The following is a 15215-nucleotide window of genomic DNA, read 5'->3' on the forward strand; positions in this document are numbered from 1 at the left end:
AATTGCATTGGGAGCAATTACTGAAAGGGGCAATGTTAAAAATAAACAAAAAATTACACAAATTGATAAAATGATGCACATCAATGCTGAAATTTGGCTATTTGTATAGTGATGATTATAAATCACAGGGGGTATCTAAATGACAAAACATGGTCTATTAAAGAAGGAATATATTGAGTGAACATTTTTTAAAATTATAAGTGAATGAATAAGTGGTTATTTTGCACATTGTATAATTACAGTATTCCTGGCACTTAGGTTTACCATACTGATAAACGTTTGCATTATTCTGAACTGTTTGCTATTTCTCAGATTTTCAGGAAGGGAATTTAACAGTATACCTACCTTCCTGGAAGGATTTGTGGATTTATTAATGGATTATTAAATCCTTCCATTCCCCACCATTCATCAGAACGGAAGAAACAAGGTAAAAACAAAGAAAGTCTTGTCTTTTGAAAAGCACCTTTGGGACAACCAAAATAACATTTAAAAACATTAATAGGTCTGTCCCAGTCAGAACCAACCAAGAACAGTGGTGGCCCAAGCCTATCTAAGCACCTTGCTTACATCTTCAAGGGAAACAAATGAAATGATTTTATAGCATTTTGGCTTCACAGTAGGAGAGTCAGGGCCCACCTGTTCCTCTTGCTAATTCTGCCATAGCTGGCTGCAGATTCCCAAACTTGAAGGGATAGCAAGACAAGAATGTATAGGATGGGGTACGGTGGGAAGTGGCTTTTTAACTTCCAGTTCTCCCATCCCATAGAAAAATACATCCATGGGACCAGATAAATGTTGAGGAAGAGAAATGTGTGAGGGGAAGTTACCTTCCCTTGCGCCAAGCCCAGCTGTCCACCCAGACTTGACAGACCAACACCCAACCTGTGGAACTACATGCAGCAGCTTTCTGGAAACCAACTGAGCACATGTCAAAAAGCACTCCAGTGGATTAAGCACTGCAGAGATTAATCCACTAAGTAAAGGCAGTTTTTTTTTGTGGGAGGAGAGGTTGGAGAGGTGTCCAGCTGAAGAGCCATTTTCCCCCTTATTCCTTTCCATCAGCATTCCTTGCAGTAAAGAAAGACAAGACTGCTCCCTCTCAAGTGTGGCAAGAGAAGCCAGAATGGAAGAAAATAACTCCTTTGGTGACAGTTCTTCAATCCAACAAAATAACTCACAGAAAACCTGCAGGTCTGCCAGAAGCTGACACTAAAAGTGTTTCTCACTGAGCTCCCCATTTGGTAGAGGATTATTTGGTATAGAATTGTTTTGTTTTGTTTTGTTTCATTGCCGTGGCAGAAGAGAAGAAGTTCTTTAAGCTTGCATATATTTCTGCCAGCCTCCATACCAGATAACACAGGTAGTCCTCGACTTACAACCACAATTGAACCCCAACTTTATGCTGCTAAATGACACATTTGTTAAGGGAGTTTTGCCTCATTTTACGACTTTTCTTGCCACAGTTGTTCAGTAAATCACTGCAGCTGTTAAGTTAGTAACAAGGCTGATAAGTGAATCTGGCTTCCCCATTGACTTTGCTTGTCAGAAGGTTACAAAAGATGCTCATATGACCCCAGGACACACTAGCTGTCATAAATATGAGACAGTTTCCAAGCATCTGAATGTTGATCAGGTGATTGGTGAATACATCCTATGCAAACAAAAGGTCTTTGGGTGCTCTCCATCATTTTTTTTTAAAGTGACAGAAAAGCAACCCAGGCAGAGCTTATTTGGCTCAAGATATGCAACAAAATCTGCCTAGAAAACTATGAATTACATTTTGTATTTTGTAAGCCTAGTGCAGGGGTAGGCTGAGCCGTGCTGGCTCAGGAATTCTGGGAGTTGAAGTCCACGAGTCATAAAAGAGCCAAGGTTGCCTACCCCGGCTAGTGGTTTGTTGAATAAACTATCCAGACAAGTGATGCGATTTATCGCGACGGGACCTCATTTCACCTCAAGGCTTTACCATCTGATTCCATTACACACCAGTCTATGCCCTCCATTACTATTCAAGAGCTATGCCGAAGAAAAGCCAAATAGCAAAAATCGGGGCGATGCTGATACGGACTTGGAGGTGGTGCAGTCTAGGGGCGGCTCCCCAGAGAGGCTCAGGCAGACGAATCTAAAGACGCCGCTTTTGCTCCGCGCTTCGACTTTCGGCCTCTTACCTGCCTCCCAGCACGCGCGAAACGCAAAGGCAGCGGTTGCTGCCAGCCAACTCCTTTACGCGCGCGGCGCCCGTATCATAGCAACGGGAGGCAGCTCGGTTAAAGCGCCGTTTTCCTTTCACCATTCCGGAACTTGGACAATGTATTTATCGCGAGATTTCATCTCTGCCCCCCCCCCGCTATAATATAACATGTGTTTATTGCTTTACTAGATTTATGTCCCCCCCATCTCGTCTGGAGGCGACTCTAGTTGATAATATAATATAAATATAAATATCATACGTCATAACATTAGTATAGCATAATAAATATATATTAGATAGTATATATGATATATTAGATGATACATTAGATAATACAATATTAGATAGATTCACGAGAATATTTGCTCATTTAATTATCACTTTTCCTATGTACACAAATGCGATCATTTCTTCATATACACAACTCCACTTTTTAACAACTATCCTTTTTTTTTTAATAGCACATCTGGTACCCTAATGATGCTGTGGTTGCTATATTGTCAGAGCTATTGTTCTGAAAGTAAATTCACTACTCATGTTAAAAAAAGTGATGCATCGCATAAGAACGTTGTAGCAAACCTAAATCTTGTTATTGTTAGTTGCGAAGTCGTGTCCAACCCATCGCGACCCCATGGACAACGTTTCTGAAAGGAAGTTAAGGTTTATTCATCGCAAAACAGCTTGGACTTCAAGCCAGTTTGGACTCCTGGCAACTGCCTGAATAAAGTCCCTAAAGGGTTTTTTTGGCAAGATTTCGGAAGTGGTTTGCCTTTGCCTGCTTCCACCGAACCACCAGCACACCCACTACTCTTCCCTGTTGCCAAAATCCTACGTTGTGTTCGTTATGGTGGTGCTTACTGACTAATAACAACGAATATAAATGCAAGATCCCGTTAAAAAGAAAGCTTAAGGGCGACCTCACTCCAGCTCCGCAGTTCTATTTAGGATCCCTTCCGTTCTTATTGATCTAAGGCATCTTGGGAAATGTAGTCCTCGTCTGTTTCTCGCCGCAGCGAATTGTTGTTCGTCCGGGTTTTCCGGCGCGCGGTGCTGACGTCATATCGGGGGGGTAGAAAGTGGGTGGGAAGAGGAAGGGAAGCGGGTGTGGTGACGGCTGCTGCTGCTGTGTCAGTGTACCTGAGTGCTGGCGGGATGGCCGCTCCGGTAGGTGTTTACCGGCTCCGCTGCTCCCTGGCTGGGCACGAGCTGGACGTCCGGGGAATCAGTTGCTGCCTCTTCCCGACAGGGTCGTTCGTGTCTGTATCCCGAGACCGGACGGCGCGTGTTTGGGCGCCGAACAGGTTAGTAGCAACTGAGAGGGGAAAGCCCGAGAGAGTGCCGGGAGTTGTGTGTGTGTGTGTGTGCGCGCGCGCGCGCGTCCTATAGGGCCTATTGGGGCTGGGGGCGCTTGCCTTGCAGGCATTGCGTGCAGTATGAGATCTGATGGACTTTTTTTCCCCCGTCGATCCACTGAGGGAGGGATCGGACGGGAGTTGAACAGTTAGCCGGTTGATTCTTAAGAGGTTATGGCAACACCCGGATCTTGGCTGAAAATCTGTCCATATTACTACTTTTTCCTGTTTTACTGGATCAGAGGTTGATGGTCCCAGATAGTTTGGACTACAGTTTTCATCCGATCTAGCCAGCATAATAATTGGTAGGTGCTTCTGAGAATTGCAGGTCCAGACATCAGGAGGATTGTACTTTTCCTGTCTTCGTAAACAGGCCATAGTGTTGTTGTTTTAAAAAACCAAAAACAAAAAACTTTTGTATATGCTCATCCATTGTGCGTATGTAGATTAGTCCCAGCAAATGCATCCTAGAGATTTATCTGCCTTTATGGAAATGGGAACCAATGTTTTTAGTCTTCTTGTGAACACACCAAAAATAAATTGACTGATAGGGCAAGTATGTTCAATTTCAACCAGAAGCAGCACCAAATCTGGCTTTCACAGTGAAGATGGAACTTTTCTATGTTGTAATATAAAGTCCAGTCTTCTGAAATTAATAATGACTGCCTTAGGATTTCTTACAAATATACAACAAAAATACAGTGCTCATGTTACATGCATTGTCAGTATAATTTCATTATTAGAAATTATTCTCAGATTTGCTTCTCAAATATTTTCCCAAACTATTTGCTTAAATATATTGCTGTAAGCTTGTAAGTCCATTTTTTTTAGAGAATAGTGGTTTTCAGAGTAATAAACAAATTAGGACTAGATGTACATATGAAAGGCTAGTAGTTATTTGATGCATTCCCTGGAGAAATAGAAAGTATTGTGCCATTGGAGAAATGGAAACTATGCTGACTAAGGAAGTGAAACCAAAAGCAACATGTTTCAGCTTATAAAGTTTAAATTAGGTGCTTGTGGAGTTATGATTTACAAAGAATCAGGGTTTTTTCAACACAAATTAGAGTTTTGTGGAAAATAAAAGATCACAATTTAAAGATTTTTAGCCTTCTGATCTTAGTTGCTGAAATATACATTTTAGTTGCAACACAGCTATTTTATTTTGTTTTTAGCAAAAACTCTGTTCTTGGATTGCAGAGGAAAATAGGAACTATGACACATTAATAAAGTATACTAAATTTTAGTTTTCTGTTTCAAAAGATTTCTCTAATCTCTTTAGTATATTAAGACATAGAAGTTTTATTTGATTTTGGTTGTAAATTTGGTATTTATTTTTAGTCCAAACAGAGGATTTCATGAAATACACTGCTTGAGAGGCCATTCCAATTTTGTTTCTTGTGTGTGTGTCATCCCTCCAAATGACTTTTACCCCCATGGATTAATTGCTACTGGTGGTAATGACAGCAATATTTGTATCTTCACTATGGACAAGTCTACACCACTGTATGTCCTTAAAGGTCATAAAAACACAGGTAAGAAAAATCTGTTTTAACTATACAATTAAGCAATTTATGTGTGATTTCTAGTGGAAAGGCATAAGGTAGCTGTTACATACAGATATATTGTGTTAGGAGAAATATCCAAATGTTTGTCACATGTAATTCATATTCTGAATTGATTAATTTGGCAGGGTATTATGAATGTACCAGTCATGTTTTATGAATAAAGCTAAATATATAAACAATATTAATTTGTACTATTGTTCAACATTTTATATTAATATATTTTTATAAAGGATTTTTCATTTGTCAGTTTAGCCTTGTAAATAGGACAGATATTTAGGGAATGGCTAAACTAACAATGTTATATTGATGCTGCATTATGCCCATGACCATAAATTCTAGCATTATGCAGTGCATCTTTAAATTAAATATTTTTGTTTATTAAAATACTTTTAAGTTTATATTTCTACTTAGAAATATCCAGAGCGACATGTTAAAGGAAGGGGGAAAAGCAGTTTGAATTCAGTACTTCGTAGGAATGAGAGAAAGAGTGATAAACAAAATGAGGTGGGGGAAACTAACACATAGTGTTAGTAGCTGTATGGAAAGGAAGTTGCTTGTTTAGGTATTTACTTTGGCTGTGATTTTGTTGGTTTTTTAGCATAGTTTTTATTGCTACTTCATAAAGGAAATAAATATGAAAATCAGAATATTGGATTTTGTTCTGATGTATCTTTAGGATTGCAATAGTTATCTGAAAAGCTACATCTCAGCTGTTCCTGATTGCTAGCATATCAACACTTTTCTAAGTTTGACAATGCTGATTTCTCTTCTAGTTTGCAGCCTCTCCTCTGGGAAATTTGGCACCCTACTTAGTGGTTCCTGGGACACGACAGCTAAAGTCTGGTTGAATGACAAGTGTATGATGACGTTACAGGTATGGAAGCTCCTTTGCTGCCATTAGTGAACCAACAGATAATGATATGTATGTGTGTGTGTTGCTATGTACACACTTCAGAAAACACAGATGGGCTCTGGCAGAGAAAATATCCTTTTTTTATAGGGCCACACTGCAGCAGTCTGGGCTGTGAAGATACTACCTGAACAAGGTTTGATGTTGACTGGTTCAGCTGATAAAACTATTAAACTGTGGAAGGCAGGTAGATGCGAGAGAACATTTACTGGTAGGTAATTGCCTATACAGTTTTTAAATACAAAATTGTGAGAAACTTGATTTTTTTATGCAAAAATGGGCACTGTTCCCTATGCTGAATGTTGAGATACAGAAAGGACAACTCTTGTTTTGTTAATAGATACAAGCATTAGAATATTTTATTTTACTAGCCTGGTTCAGCTTTTGTGTACTGTATTGTTGGGAAATAACTTGTGTTTCAATTCAGATTTTTGACTGCTAGTCATATCAGTGTTTGATTTTTTACAGTACACTCTGTACTGTAAACAATCTTGATTGGGTTATCAAAAAAAAGCTTTTTACATTTAATGAATAATGTGCAAGAAAATAACTGGGTACATTTGATGGATGAGTGAATTGATAGCACTGAGTTAGATTTATAGAAAAAAAAAATCTAAGAAAACTTAGAGTTTAAGTATCTTCTCACATAAGTGAGTTTAACCCAAGGATTCACTTCTGAGTCCTTTCACATAATAACATTTCCATTGAAGGTAGTTAGCCTACTGCCTGAGTAAGCTGATTTGCAATTCATGTATTGTTTGTTACAGTTGGAACAGAGAATAGGAAAATGATAAAATAGGCACCAGGCACTAGAAAAATATTTTTCCTTGGGATAACTAGCTTAACGTAAATACTGAGAGCTAGTGTACACTAACAGGCACATGGGAATTATTTTGTATGTAGCAGAAGGCATGTATGTATGTTTGGGAAAAATAATTTTAAAAAAGGTTTGGAATTTTATTGTAAACGAATAAACAGGTGTGGTTAGAATCTAAAGATATGTGAAGATTTCTAGCCCTTTCTACTATTGTGGAAGGATATTCCACGTTTGACTTTGCCACTAGAATGGCAATTATTCATCTCTGAAGTCTCTGTTTTGTGCAAATATGGGCCAGTCACACCATAGACACCCAGCTATTAGCAAAGTTTCCTATGAATGATGCTCCATTATGGAAAAGTCCCAGATCTTTAAGTTAATACTTTCCTTTTGTTTAAAAAAAAAAGCCATCTTTTCTCATGTTGGGTGGGGAGGCAGTGGGTATCGTACAGGGATGTGTCTAACAAAGAAATGAAAGTATGTTGGAGGAAACTATTTATTTAAAAGGTTTGCATGGCTGTTAATGTTACCAACCAACTCTGGTTGGTTTGTAGCACCAATAAAAATAGTAATTATAAAGCATAAAACAGTAAAATGATAAAACAAAAATTCTGCACCTTAATCAGCTCCTTAGGATCCCTCGCAGCAAGGTTCAGTTACCCTTAGTTTATCCCATCCTGTCCCATCTTGTCCCATCCCATCCTATCACCTGAATAAAAAGCCAGGTCTTGATGGTGTTCCAAATAGCTAAAAGGATGGGGGAGGGAGGTTTCATTTGGTAGGGACAGCCAAATTGCAGGATGGGGAGTGTTTCGTTTGGTAGGGGTAGCCACGGAAAAGGCCTGCTTCTGAGGTCCCATTAGATGGCAGAATTTCTGGGAAGGGATCTGGATATGCTTAGGGCAGGGGTAGGCAACCTTGGTTCTTTTATGACTTGTGGACTTCAACTCCCAGAATTCCTGACCCAGCATGGCTGGCTCAGGAATTCTGGGAGTTGAAGTGCATAAATCATAAAAGAGCCAAGGTTGCCTACCCCTGGCTTAGGGAAAGCTAACATGAATAAGAAGAAATGAAAGTTACTTGACCAGTTAGACATACTGAAATCAGCTATTTAGCTTGGATACAGGTGGTCGTCGTTTTACAACTGTGACTGTTCAAAGTTACCATAGCACTGAAAAACAAGAGGCAACTAAACCTCCCACTTATGCTGGTTGCAGTATCTACACAATCACATGATTAAAATTTGGGTGCTTGGCAATCAGCATGTATTTACAGGTCAAGAGGTCATGTGATCCCCATGTGTGACCTTCCCAACCAGCTCCAACAAGCAAAATCAATGGGAAAAGCAGTATTCAGTGAATGACATGATTCACTTAACAACTACCGTGATTAGCTTAAGAACCGTGGCCCAAAAAAGAGTCATAAAATCAGGCTCAACTCACTGAACCTGCTTAACAACATGAATTCTGATCCCAGTTCTGGTTATAAATGAAGGACTATCTGTATAAAGCTTCAATCAATGAGACCCACCAATTGTCTCTGAGCTAATTTTTGTATCCTGCATTTTTGGGCAGGTTTATAAGAGGAAAATTACTCTTTCATTCTGTATTTTATGTGAGATTGCCAACAAAAGAGTTGAAAAGTATGCAGTGAGAGAAGTATTAATTCTCACATTTTTACAAGACCGTAGGGTAGTCACTTCCTGTAGGAAAAGAACTATTGTTTTTCCTTGTAGTAATACGTAGTAATGTATATTGTGCAGTAACACATAGTTCACCTCATGAGTTATTTTGCATTCAGTTTCTGTAGTTTAAAATTTTAATTTGTCTCTTACACAGTTTAATTGATATCCATATCAGTGTAATCAGTAAATAGGATTATGACAAGGAATGATGAAGAAAACTTTTTTTTTTAAGCACCACTTTGATTACTGGAGAATACTTCTTGGTGGTTTATTCACCTCTGTCATTTGTTATTTAGTCTATTGGGTTCAGCTGTTGTTGCTGCTTTAGAAGTTCCCTAGTGGCTGGCAAAAAAGCTCTCTAAAGCTGTGATGCTTTTTATAAGCAGTTGGAGGAAGTTGATGAAATTTATATTTATTACCTTAGTTATGCAACCTGTGAAATATTGAATTTGCTGTACCTTGGTAAACTGGTTGACAAGTTGATTTAAATCAGTGGTTTTCAACCTTTCTAATGCCGCGACCCCATAATACAGTTCCCCATGTTATGGTGACCCCCAACCACTTATACATCACTGGGTGCCAGGGGCGTGGCCAAAGAAAAGGGGGGAAAAATGGCAGACAGCCTTGTTTGGCGACCCCCATGAAATGGTCATTCGACCCCAAAAGGGGTCCCGACCCACAGGTTGAGAACCACTGATTTAAATAATATGAAAATAGTTTTTTACTATCTCATATTAGATTACTGTGCAAAATCATTTGTTTTATTTTTCTTAGATAACTCAGAGAGTATGATCGATAATGTTAAGGATTGTTGATTTGCTGTTGGAGATGCCAGCTACAGTTTTGGCATGTTCTATTATTCTATTATTGCCATATTTTGAACAGAAATCAGGGTTGGATTGAACTCTACGTGTTAAGAAGCATATGTTTTCTTCTTGGCTATATGCTTAATGCTTGGAATCTATCAAAATATCAAAAATTGTAGATTATTTAGAGGAGGGAGCCACCCATAAGGAACATACAACAACAGAAGTCTACATCTTGATTTTCAGTATTGATTCTTAATATATGTTGTTGGTCAACTTTCGAGCTAGTTTTTCTTGCCAAAGGCAGGAAGCAAGAAAACTTTGGAGCAATACATACTTCTATGTTAATTTATCATAATAAAAAGTTGTGTTGATATTTAGAACTTAATGCCAGGCTTCCTTCTTTAAGTTTTAGAAATAGTCCAGCGTTGTTGGTATTTTCATGCATCAGTGTGACTTTAGCTACATATTTGAGTATGAAGAGACTCCAATCTATGTATGGAAAGGATATATAAATATCCAGGTTGAAAGGACTGTTGTAATTTTTGTATCAATGAAAATGTTTTTCTATGTATTAAATTACATCATAGATGCATGCAGTATACGTAACACATTGCTATATGGTTCTCTATTTAACTATGGCTTATGTGTCAACTTGGTTTCTAGTCTCTCAGAGAAATATCAGGTAGAATAGCAATATTGATTTTATATCATGAATATTAGCAGGGTCTATATTTGAAAGACTGATCTCACAGATCAGGAAAGCAAGAACACTGATGGCAATTACTGTAAACCTGGTTACAAACCTTGCTTGTTGTCATTTAAAAGAAGTTGAGTCAGGTCTTCTTTGTAGGGCTGAACACAGGGTATGGCTCTTTTATAGGGAGAATGTAAACGTTTGAACAATTTATCAAAGAACTAAATTTCTAATCTATCAAACCTTTCTTTTCAAAGGACATGAAGACTGTGTAAGAGGCCTAGCTATTTTAAGTGAAACAGAATTTCTTTCCTGTGCAAATGATGCCAGCATTCGAAGATGGCATATATCTGGTGAATGTCTTCAAGTTTATTATGGCCACACCAATTATATATATTGCATTTCTGTCTTCCCTCAAAGTAAAGGTAAGACTTGGGCTGCAAGATAACTCTCTCCACTTTTTTTTTCTTTTACAAATGGCAACATCATTATTTTTTTTCTAGATTATTGTCACTGGTAATATAGAATTACTACTAAATAAAATCCCAGTTCCTTCCCTTGTATTGGAATAATAGTTCAAGTTTATTACTTAAGGTAACAAGAATTCTTCCATCTGCTAAGGCATCCCTGGCCACCTGTCCCAAACTCTGAAGTAGCAGAGTTATAATAGCAGAGTTTGAGGCATGAATACATAATGCCAAGTAATAATGTGGTTTGATTTTGGTTGAGCAGTTTGTGAGCAAAGTGGTTATGATTTAATATTGTGTGAACCATGTCATTGTGGTTTATTCAACCAGCTGTGCTACAATACAAATAATTAGATAATCATAAATCAACATGTGAACCCTAGCAATGTTCACAGTGTGCTGTCTGGGTTTGTTTAGTCCAGTGGTTCTCAACCTGTGGGTCGGGACCCCATTTGGGGTCGAACGACCATTTCACGGGGGTTGCCAAACAACGCAGTCCGCCATTTTTTCCCCCTTTTCCTTAGCTGTGCTACTCCCTTTTATTCTATTGGCTTTTCAAAAGCCAATAGGAATTGTCCAGGCTGTCTCTGCCCTGCTGAGCCCGCCAAAAGTCCCATTCTGCAAACAGTGTTGCACCAGTTGAGTAGTCCTCGACTTACGACCGGTTGGAGGTCACGGCATTAAAAAGGTTGAGAACCACTGGCTTAGTCTTTTCATTTGCCTCTTCTGAGCTAATTATTCACCTTAGATCAAGGACTGCTCTAGAGTTATTTATAAATAAAAACTGTCCATGATGACTATTGACAATCTTCTTTCATTACTGATAAAATTCTAAAACTCCTTGAAGGTTACCAATAAGGCATTTGAGAAGGTTACTCTAAGAAGGCATTTGAGTAGAGACGTAATAATGGGTGTTATACTTCATTCCCCTGCAATACAATACTGACACATTTCTTTTTAGCTAAGCAAACTTGGGTGTGGTTTAATTGTCAGATTTCTTGGTAGTTTTTCCTGAATTTGTTCAGGTTAATAGCTTGGCTCCAAAGAACGTCTTTTGTGCAGTGCCGCTTCCATTTTGGTGAGTTTTGTTCCTATTACTTTGCTGTGGAGAACCTCTTCTAATATGTGTGCAATGTAGCACAGCAATTGCTGCTAGGTCAGGGATGGGCAACCTTGGCTCTTTTATGACTTGTGGACTTCAACTCCCAGAATTCCTGAGCCAGCCATGCTGGCTCAGGAATTCTGGGAGTTGAAGTCCACAAGTCATAAAAGGGCCAAGGTTCCCCACCCCTCTGCTAGGTGAAAGGATTTGGTACATGCTTTCAAACACATTATACCCACTCTGCAAATCTAACTGTAAGAGAACACTTCCGATTGTATAAAGATGTTGCGGTATGTAAATCATTCTACACAGTGTTGGAAATCACAGCTTCAAATGAGCAAATATTAGGATGGGATTATCGTACATCTACAATGCAGGTTAACATTTGTATGAACAATAATGCAGCTGCTCAGTTTAGTTCTTTTTACACACTCATGCTTTGTTGTCTTGTTACAGATTTTGTTACAGCTGGTGAAGATCGATCACTCCGAATCTGGAGGAAAGGAGATTGTGTACAAACTATCAGGCTTCCTGCTCAGTCTGTTTGGTGTTGCTGTATTTTAGACAATGGGGATCTTGTGGTTGGAGCAAGGTATCTTGCCACCCGTTTAGATAAATTAGTAACAGCACTAGGCAAGAACAGTATCGGTTTTATACAATGTAATGAAATAATTTGGTGAATTTACTAATATTGGCCGCAGTTATGTATCACAAATGACCCTTAGCGTTGTTAGGTTTACACTCTGTCTTCTTATTTCGCTTGGCTCTGAGGAGTGATTGGAAGCTTCTGTTTTCCATTTCTGATTAAGGAGACCAACTGAGCTGGCTTCAAGGAGCCACAAATAAGAAGAGTCATAATTTGTCAGAGGTCAGTCATTGTGGTCACTACCTCAGTCACTGTGGGAAATATCCAGGATTTTAAAACCGAAGTTTTAAACTTCAATCTTATTGCGGCAGGAGCAGGGGGAACTTACAATATGAAAAGGGCAGGGAGTCCTCAACTCACAACAGTTTGTTTAGTGACCATTTGAAGCTACAGTGGCATTGAAAAAAAGGTGACTTATGACCATTTTTCACACTTATGATCATTGCGGCATCTCCGTGGTCATATGATTTACATTCAGATGCTTGATAACTGGTTGCTATTTAGGACAGTCGCAGCGTCCCGGGGATCACGTGATCCCCCTTTTTTGCGACCTTCTGACAAGCAAAATCAACGGGGGAAGCCAGATTCACTTTGACTAATTTACCAACTGCAGTGATTCACCTAACAAATGTGGCAGGAAAAGTCGTAAAAACGGGACAACACTCCGTTAACAAATGTCTCACTTAGCAACATACATTCTGGGCTCAGTTGTGTTTGTAAGCCGAGAATTATCTGTACAGTATCGCATTGATTTAAGTTTAAAATACATTGGAGAGAGTGTGGGTTTTAAACAGCAAGGCAAAGTTTAGCAGCAAAGTATCATCTGAAACAGGATACTGTCATTTTTTTCCCAAGACTACATCCACTCCCTACCTCACCCATCACTTGTACAGCAGCCTGCTTGAGTTTGAAGTGGGGGTTTCATAGCTGGTAATTAAGTACCACCTGGGGGTCCTTGCCTAGGAGTGGTGTTTTGCAGCTACTGGTTGTCTCAAGGAAAGGACACGAATTAAGGCTATTGGGGCTCTTTTGCGTAATAACATGAGGGCAAGGACCCTACCTTCAGTGGGATTCTGTGATAAATTATACAGATGAAGTGTTTGGTGCTATTCCTAGAGAAGATTGTTTGAAAGTTTGGAGACAGATGCTGCCAGTAGATTACTGATGTCCAATAACGTCTTCAGGAAGTGGTGTGGGCTCTCAACAATGTGCCGAATGAGGGATAACATAAATTGAAATTGAATCCAAACAAGATGGAGATGCTCATTGTGAGGGACCCTAATTCCAGAGAGGTGTAAGTAGGTCTGTTCTGAATGGGATTATCCTCTCCCAGAAGGAGCAGGGTATTCAGTCTGGAGGTGCTTCTAGACCCAAATTTCTCTCTGGTTTCCCAGATTGATGCAACCACGAGGAATGCCTTTTATCAGTTTCAGCTGATATGCCAACTGTGTCCCTTTCTGGAAGGAAATGATGTTAAAACTGTGATGTGTGTGCTGGTAACCTCCAAGCTTGATAATGGTAATGCACTCTTATGTGGGGCTGCCTCTATATCTAATCTGTGGAAACTTCAGCCGGTACAAAGATCAGCAGCCAGGTTGGTCTGTGAAGAAACACAGAGGCCCATATTATGCATGGGCTTTAAAGCACTACACAGACTGCCAGTTTGGTTCTGGCCAAAACACAAAGTGTTGATTATTGCCTTTAAAGCCTTCAAGCCATGTGAGGGAATGTCCCTTTTCTACGAACTTTCACTTTTGCGGAGATCATCTGGGGAGGTTGCCATGAGAATTTCTGGCAGTGGATTGGCATTGGACCTTTCCTGTTACTACCATAGCTCTTTGGAATACACCCCTAGCCAAATTGAGGGGCTGAGTATCTTTATTTTTTTTTAATTTTAAATTTCTTTAAATTGGTGATGGTTATTTTTAATTATTTTATGTAGTCTACTTGTTTTGGGGGGTTTATTTTAATTACTTTAAGTCTTTGATTTTAAATTAGTTTTAATTGAAAACTGCCGAGAAATGTCAGTGGCCAGCAGAATAGACAATAATTCTTAAATTGCAAATTAATAGTAGGTAATGCCTGCTGATATTTTGTATTATTTGAAAAATACAAGCTAGCTTGTTGGCTTTCTTCCTTTCCCCTAAGTAATTAATGACTCTATACTAGCCATTGATCATCGCAATTTAAAACAGAACTTCCATATTCAAAAGTTAATGAACTTTAAATACTGGAGAAAATTATTCTCTAGTTGAACCAATCAGGTTCTTAGAGATACTATAGCTATTTTGATTTTAATTCTAGTTCAAACTATATTAAGCAAAGAAGTCCATTGAACACAGGGCTTTTTAAATGAATTTTGAAGGTATCCTTCAGCATGTCTTATTGTTTATAACTTTATGACACATCGTCAATGTTTATGGAATGTTCATGTTTCCATGTTTTAAAAAGTAGACTGAAATGTTAAAATAACCCAGTCTCTATGATATTGCATTGCATTATTTTGAATTCATTGGGGGGGGGGGAATCTAAGATGGGGTTCTTTATGAGCTGGATCCTTTAGAGACAAACATGGCAGTTAATGGAAAGGTAATGAATGAAACTACTTTGTTGGATAACCAGAACAATTTTTACTCCTCCTTCAGCGATGGAATTATCAGAGTGTTCACAGAATCTTTAGAGCGCACAGCCAGCCTGGAGGAGATTTGTGCTTTTGAAAATGAGCTTTCTCAAGCAACAATTGATTCTAAAACTGGTGACCTAGGGGACATCAATGCTGATGACCTTCCTGGTAGAGAACATCTGAATGAACCTGGTATGGTAACTGTTGTCTTCTCTTTCTCCCAAAAGTTAAAGCAAACATTAATGACTTTTGAACATGCATACTAGAAATCTTAATTGCTGAATGTTTTGTGCCTGTTTAAAAATGGGCAATCTTTGGTACTATCTCCAACAGAACAATTTAAAATCTAGGA

The 15215-nt window shown here is 38.8% G+C and overlaps 2 protein-coding genes across 8 annotated transcripts in view; one reads left to right on the forward strand and one right to left on the reverse strand.

Annotated features, from left to right (window-relative positions):
* IFT74 (intraflagellar transport 74) overlaps nucleotides 1-3218 on the reverse strand; it is a 44646-nt gene extending 41428 nt beyond the window's left edge. For 2 of the 6 annotated variants that reach the window (XM_039347825.1, XM_039347819.1), the window contains exon 1: nucleotides 2169-2326. The gene's annotated coding sequence lies outside the window, so the exon portion shown is untranslated. Of the gene's footprint in view, nucleotides 1-1881; nucleotides 2101-2168; nucleotides 2327-3108 lie in introns of those variants that run through there. The other 4 variants (XM_039347822.1, XM_039347823.1, XM_039347821.1 and 1 more) reach the window with 4 other exon arrangements.
* A 61-nt stretch (nucleotides 3219-3279) lies between these two features.
* PLAA (phospholipase A2 activating protein) overlaps nucleotides 3280-15215 on the forward strand; it is a 29788-nt gene continuing 17852 nt past the window's right edge. For both annotated transcript variants that reach the window (XR_005557240.1, XM_039347827.1), the window contains exons 1-7: nucleotides 3280-3492; nucleotides 4885-5078; nucleotides 5885-5985; nucleotides 6112-6232; nucleotides 10283-10450; nucleotides 12051-12186; nucleotides 14886-15055. Coding sequence is in view for 1 of the 2 variants with exons in the window: in XM_039347827.1 (XP_039203761.1) it covers nucleotides 3344-3492; nucleotides 4885-5078; nucleotides 5885-5985; nucleotides 6112-6232; nucleotides 10283-10450; nucleotides 12051-12186; nucleotides 14886-15055 (1039 nt within the window). In the remaining variant the exon portion in view is untranslated. The remainder of the gene's footprint in view (nucleotides 3493-4884; nucleotides 5079-5884; nucleotides 5986-6111; nucleotides 6233-10282; nucleotides 10451-12050; nucleotides 12187-14885; nucleotides 15056-15215) is intronic.

Source organism: Crotalus tigris, unplaced genomic scaffold (genome assembly GCF_016545835.1).
Source record: "Crotalus tigris isolate CLP2741 ecotype Arizona unplaced genomic scaffold, ASM1654583v1 scf7180000018101.4720394464:4744507, whole genome shotgun sequence".
Lineage (NCBI taxonomy): Eukaryota > Metazoa > Chordata > Lepidosauria > Squamata > Viperidae > Crotalus > Crotalus tigris.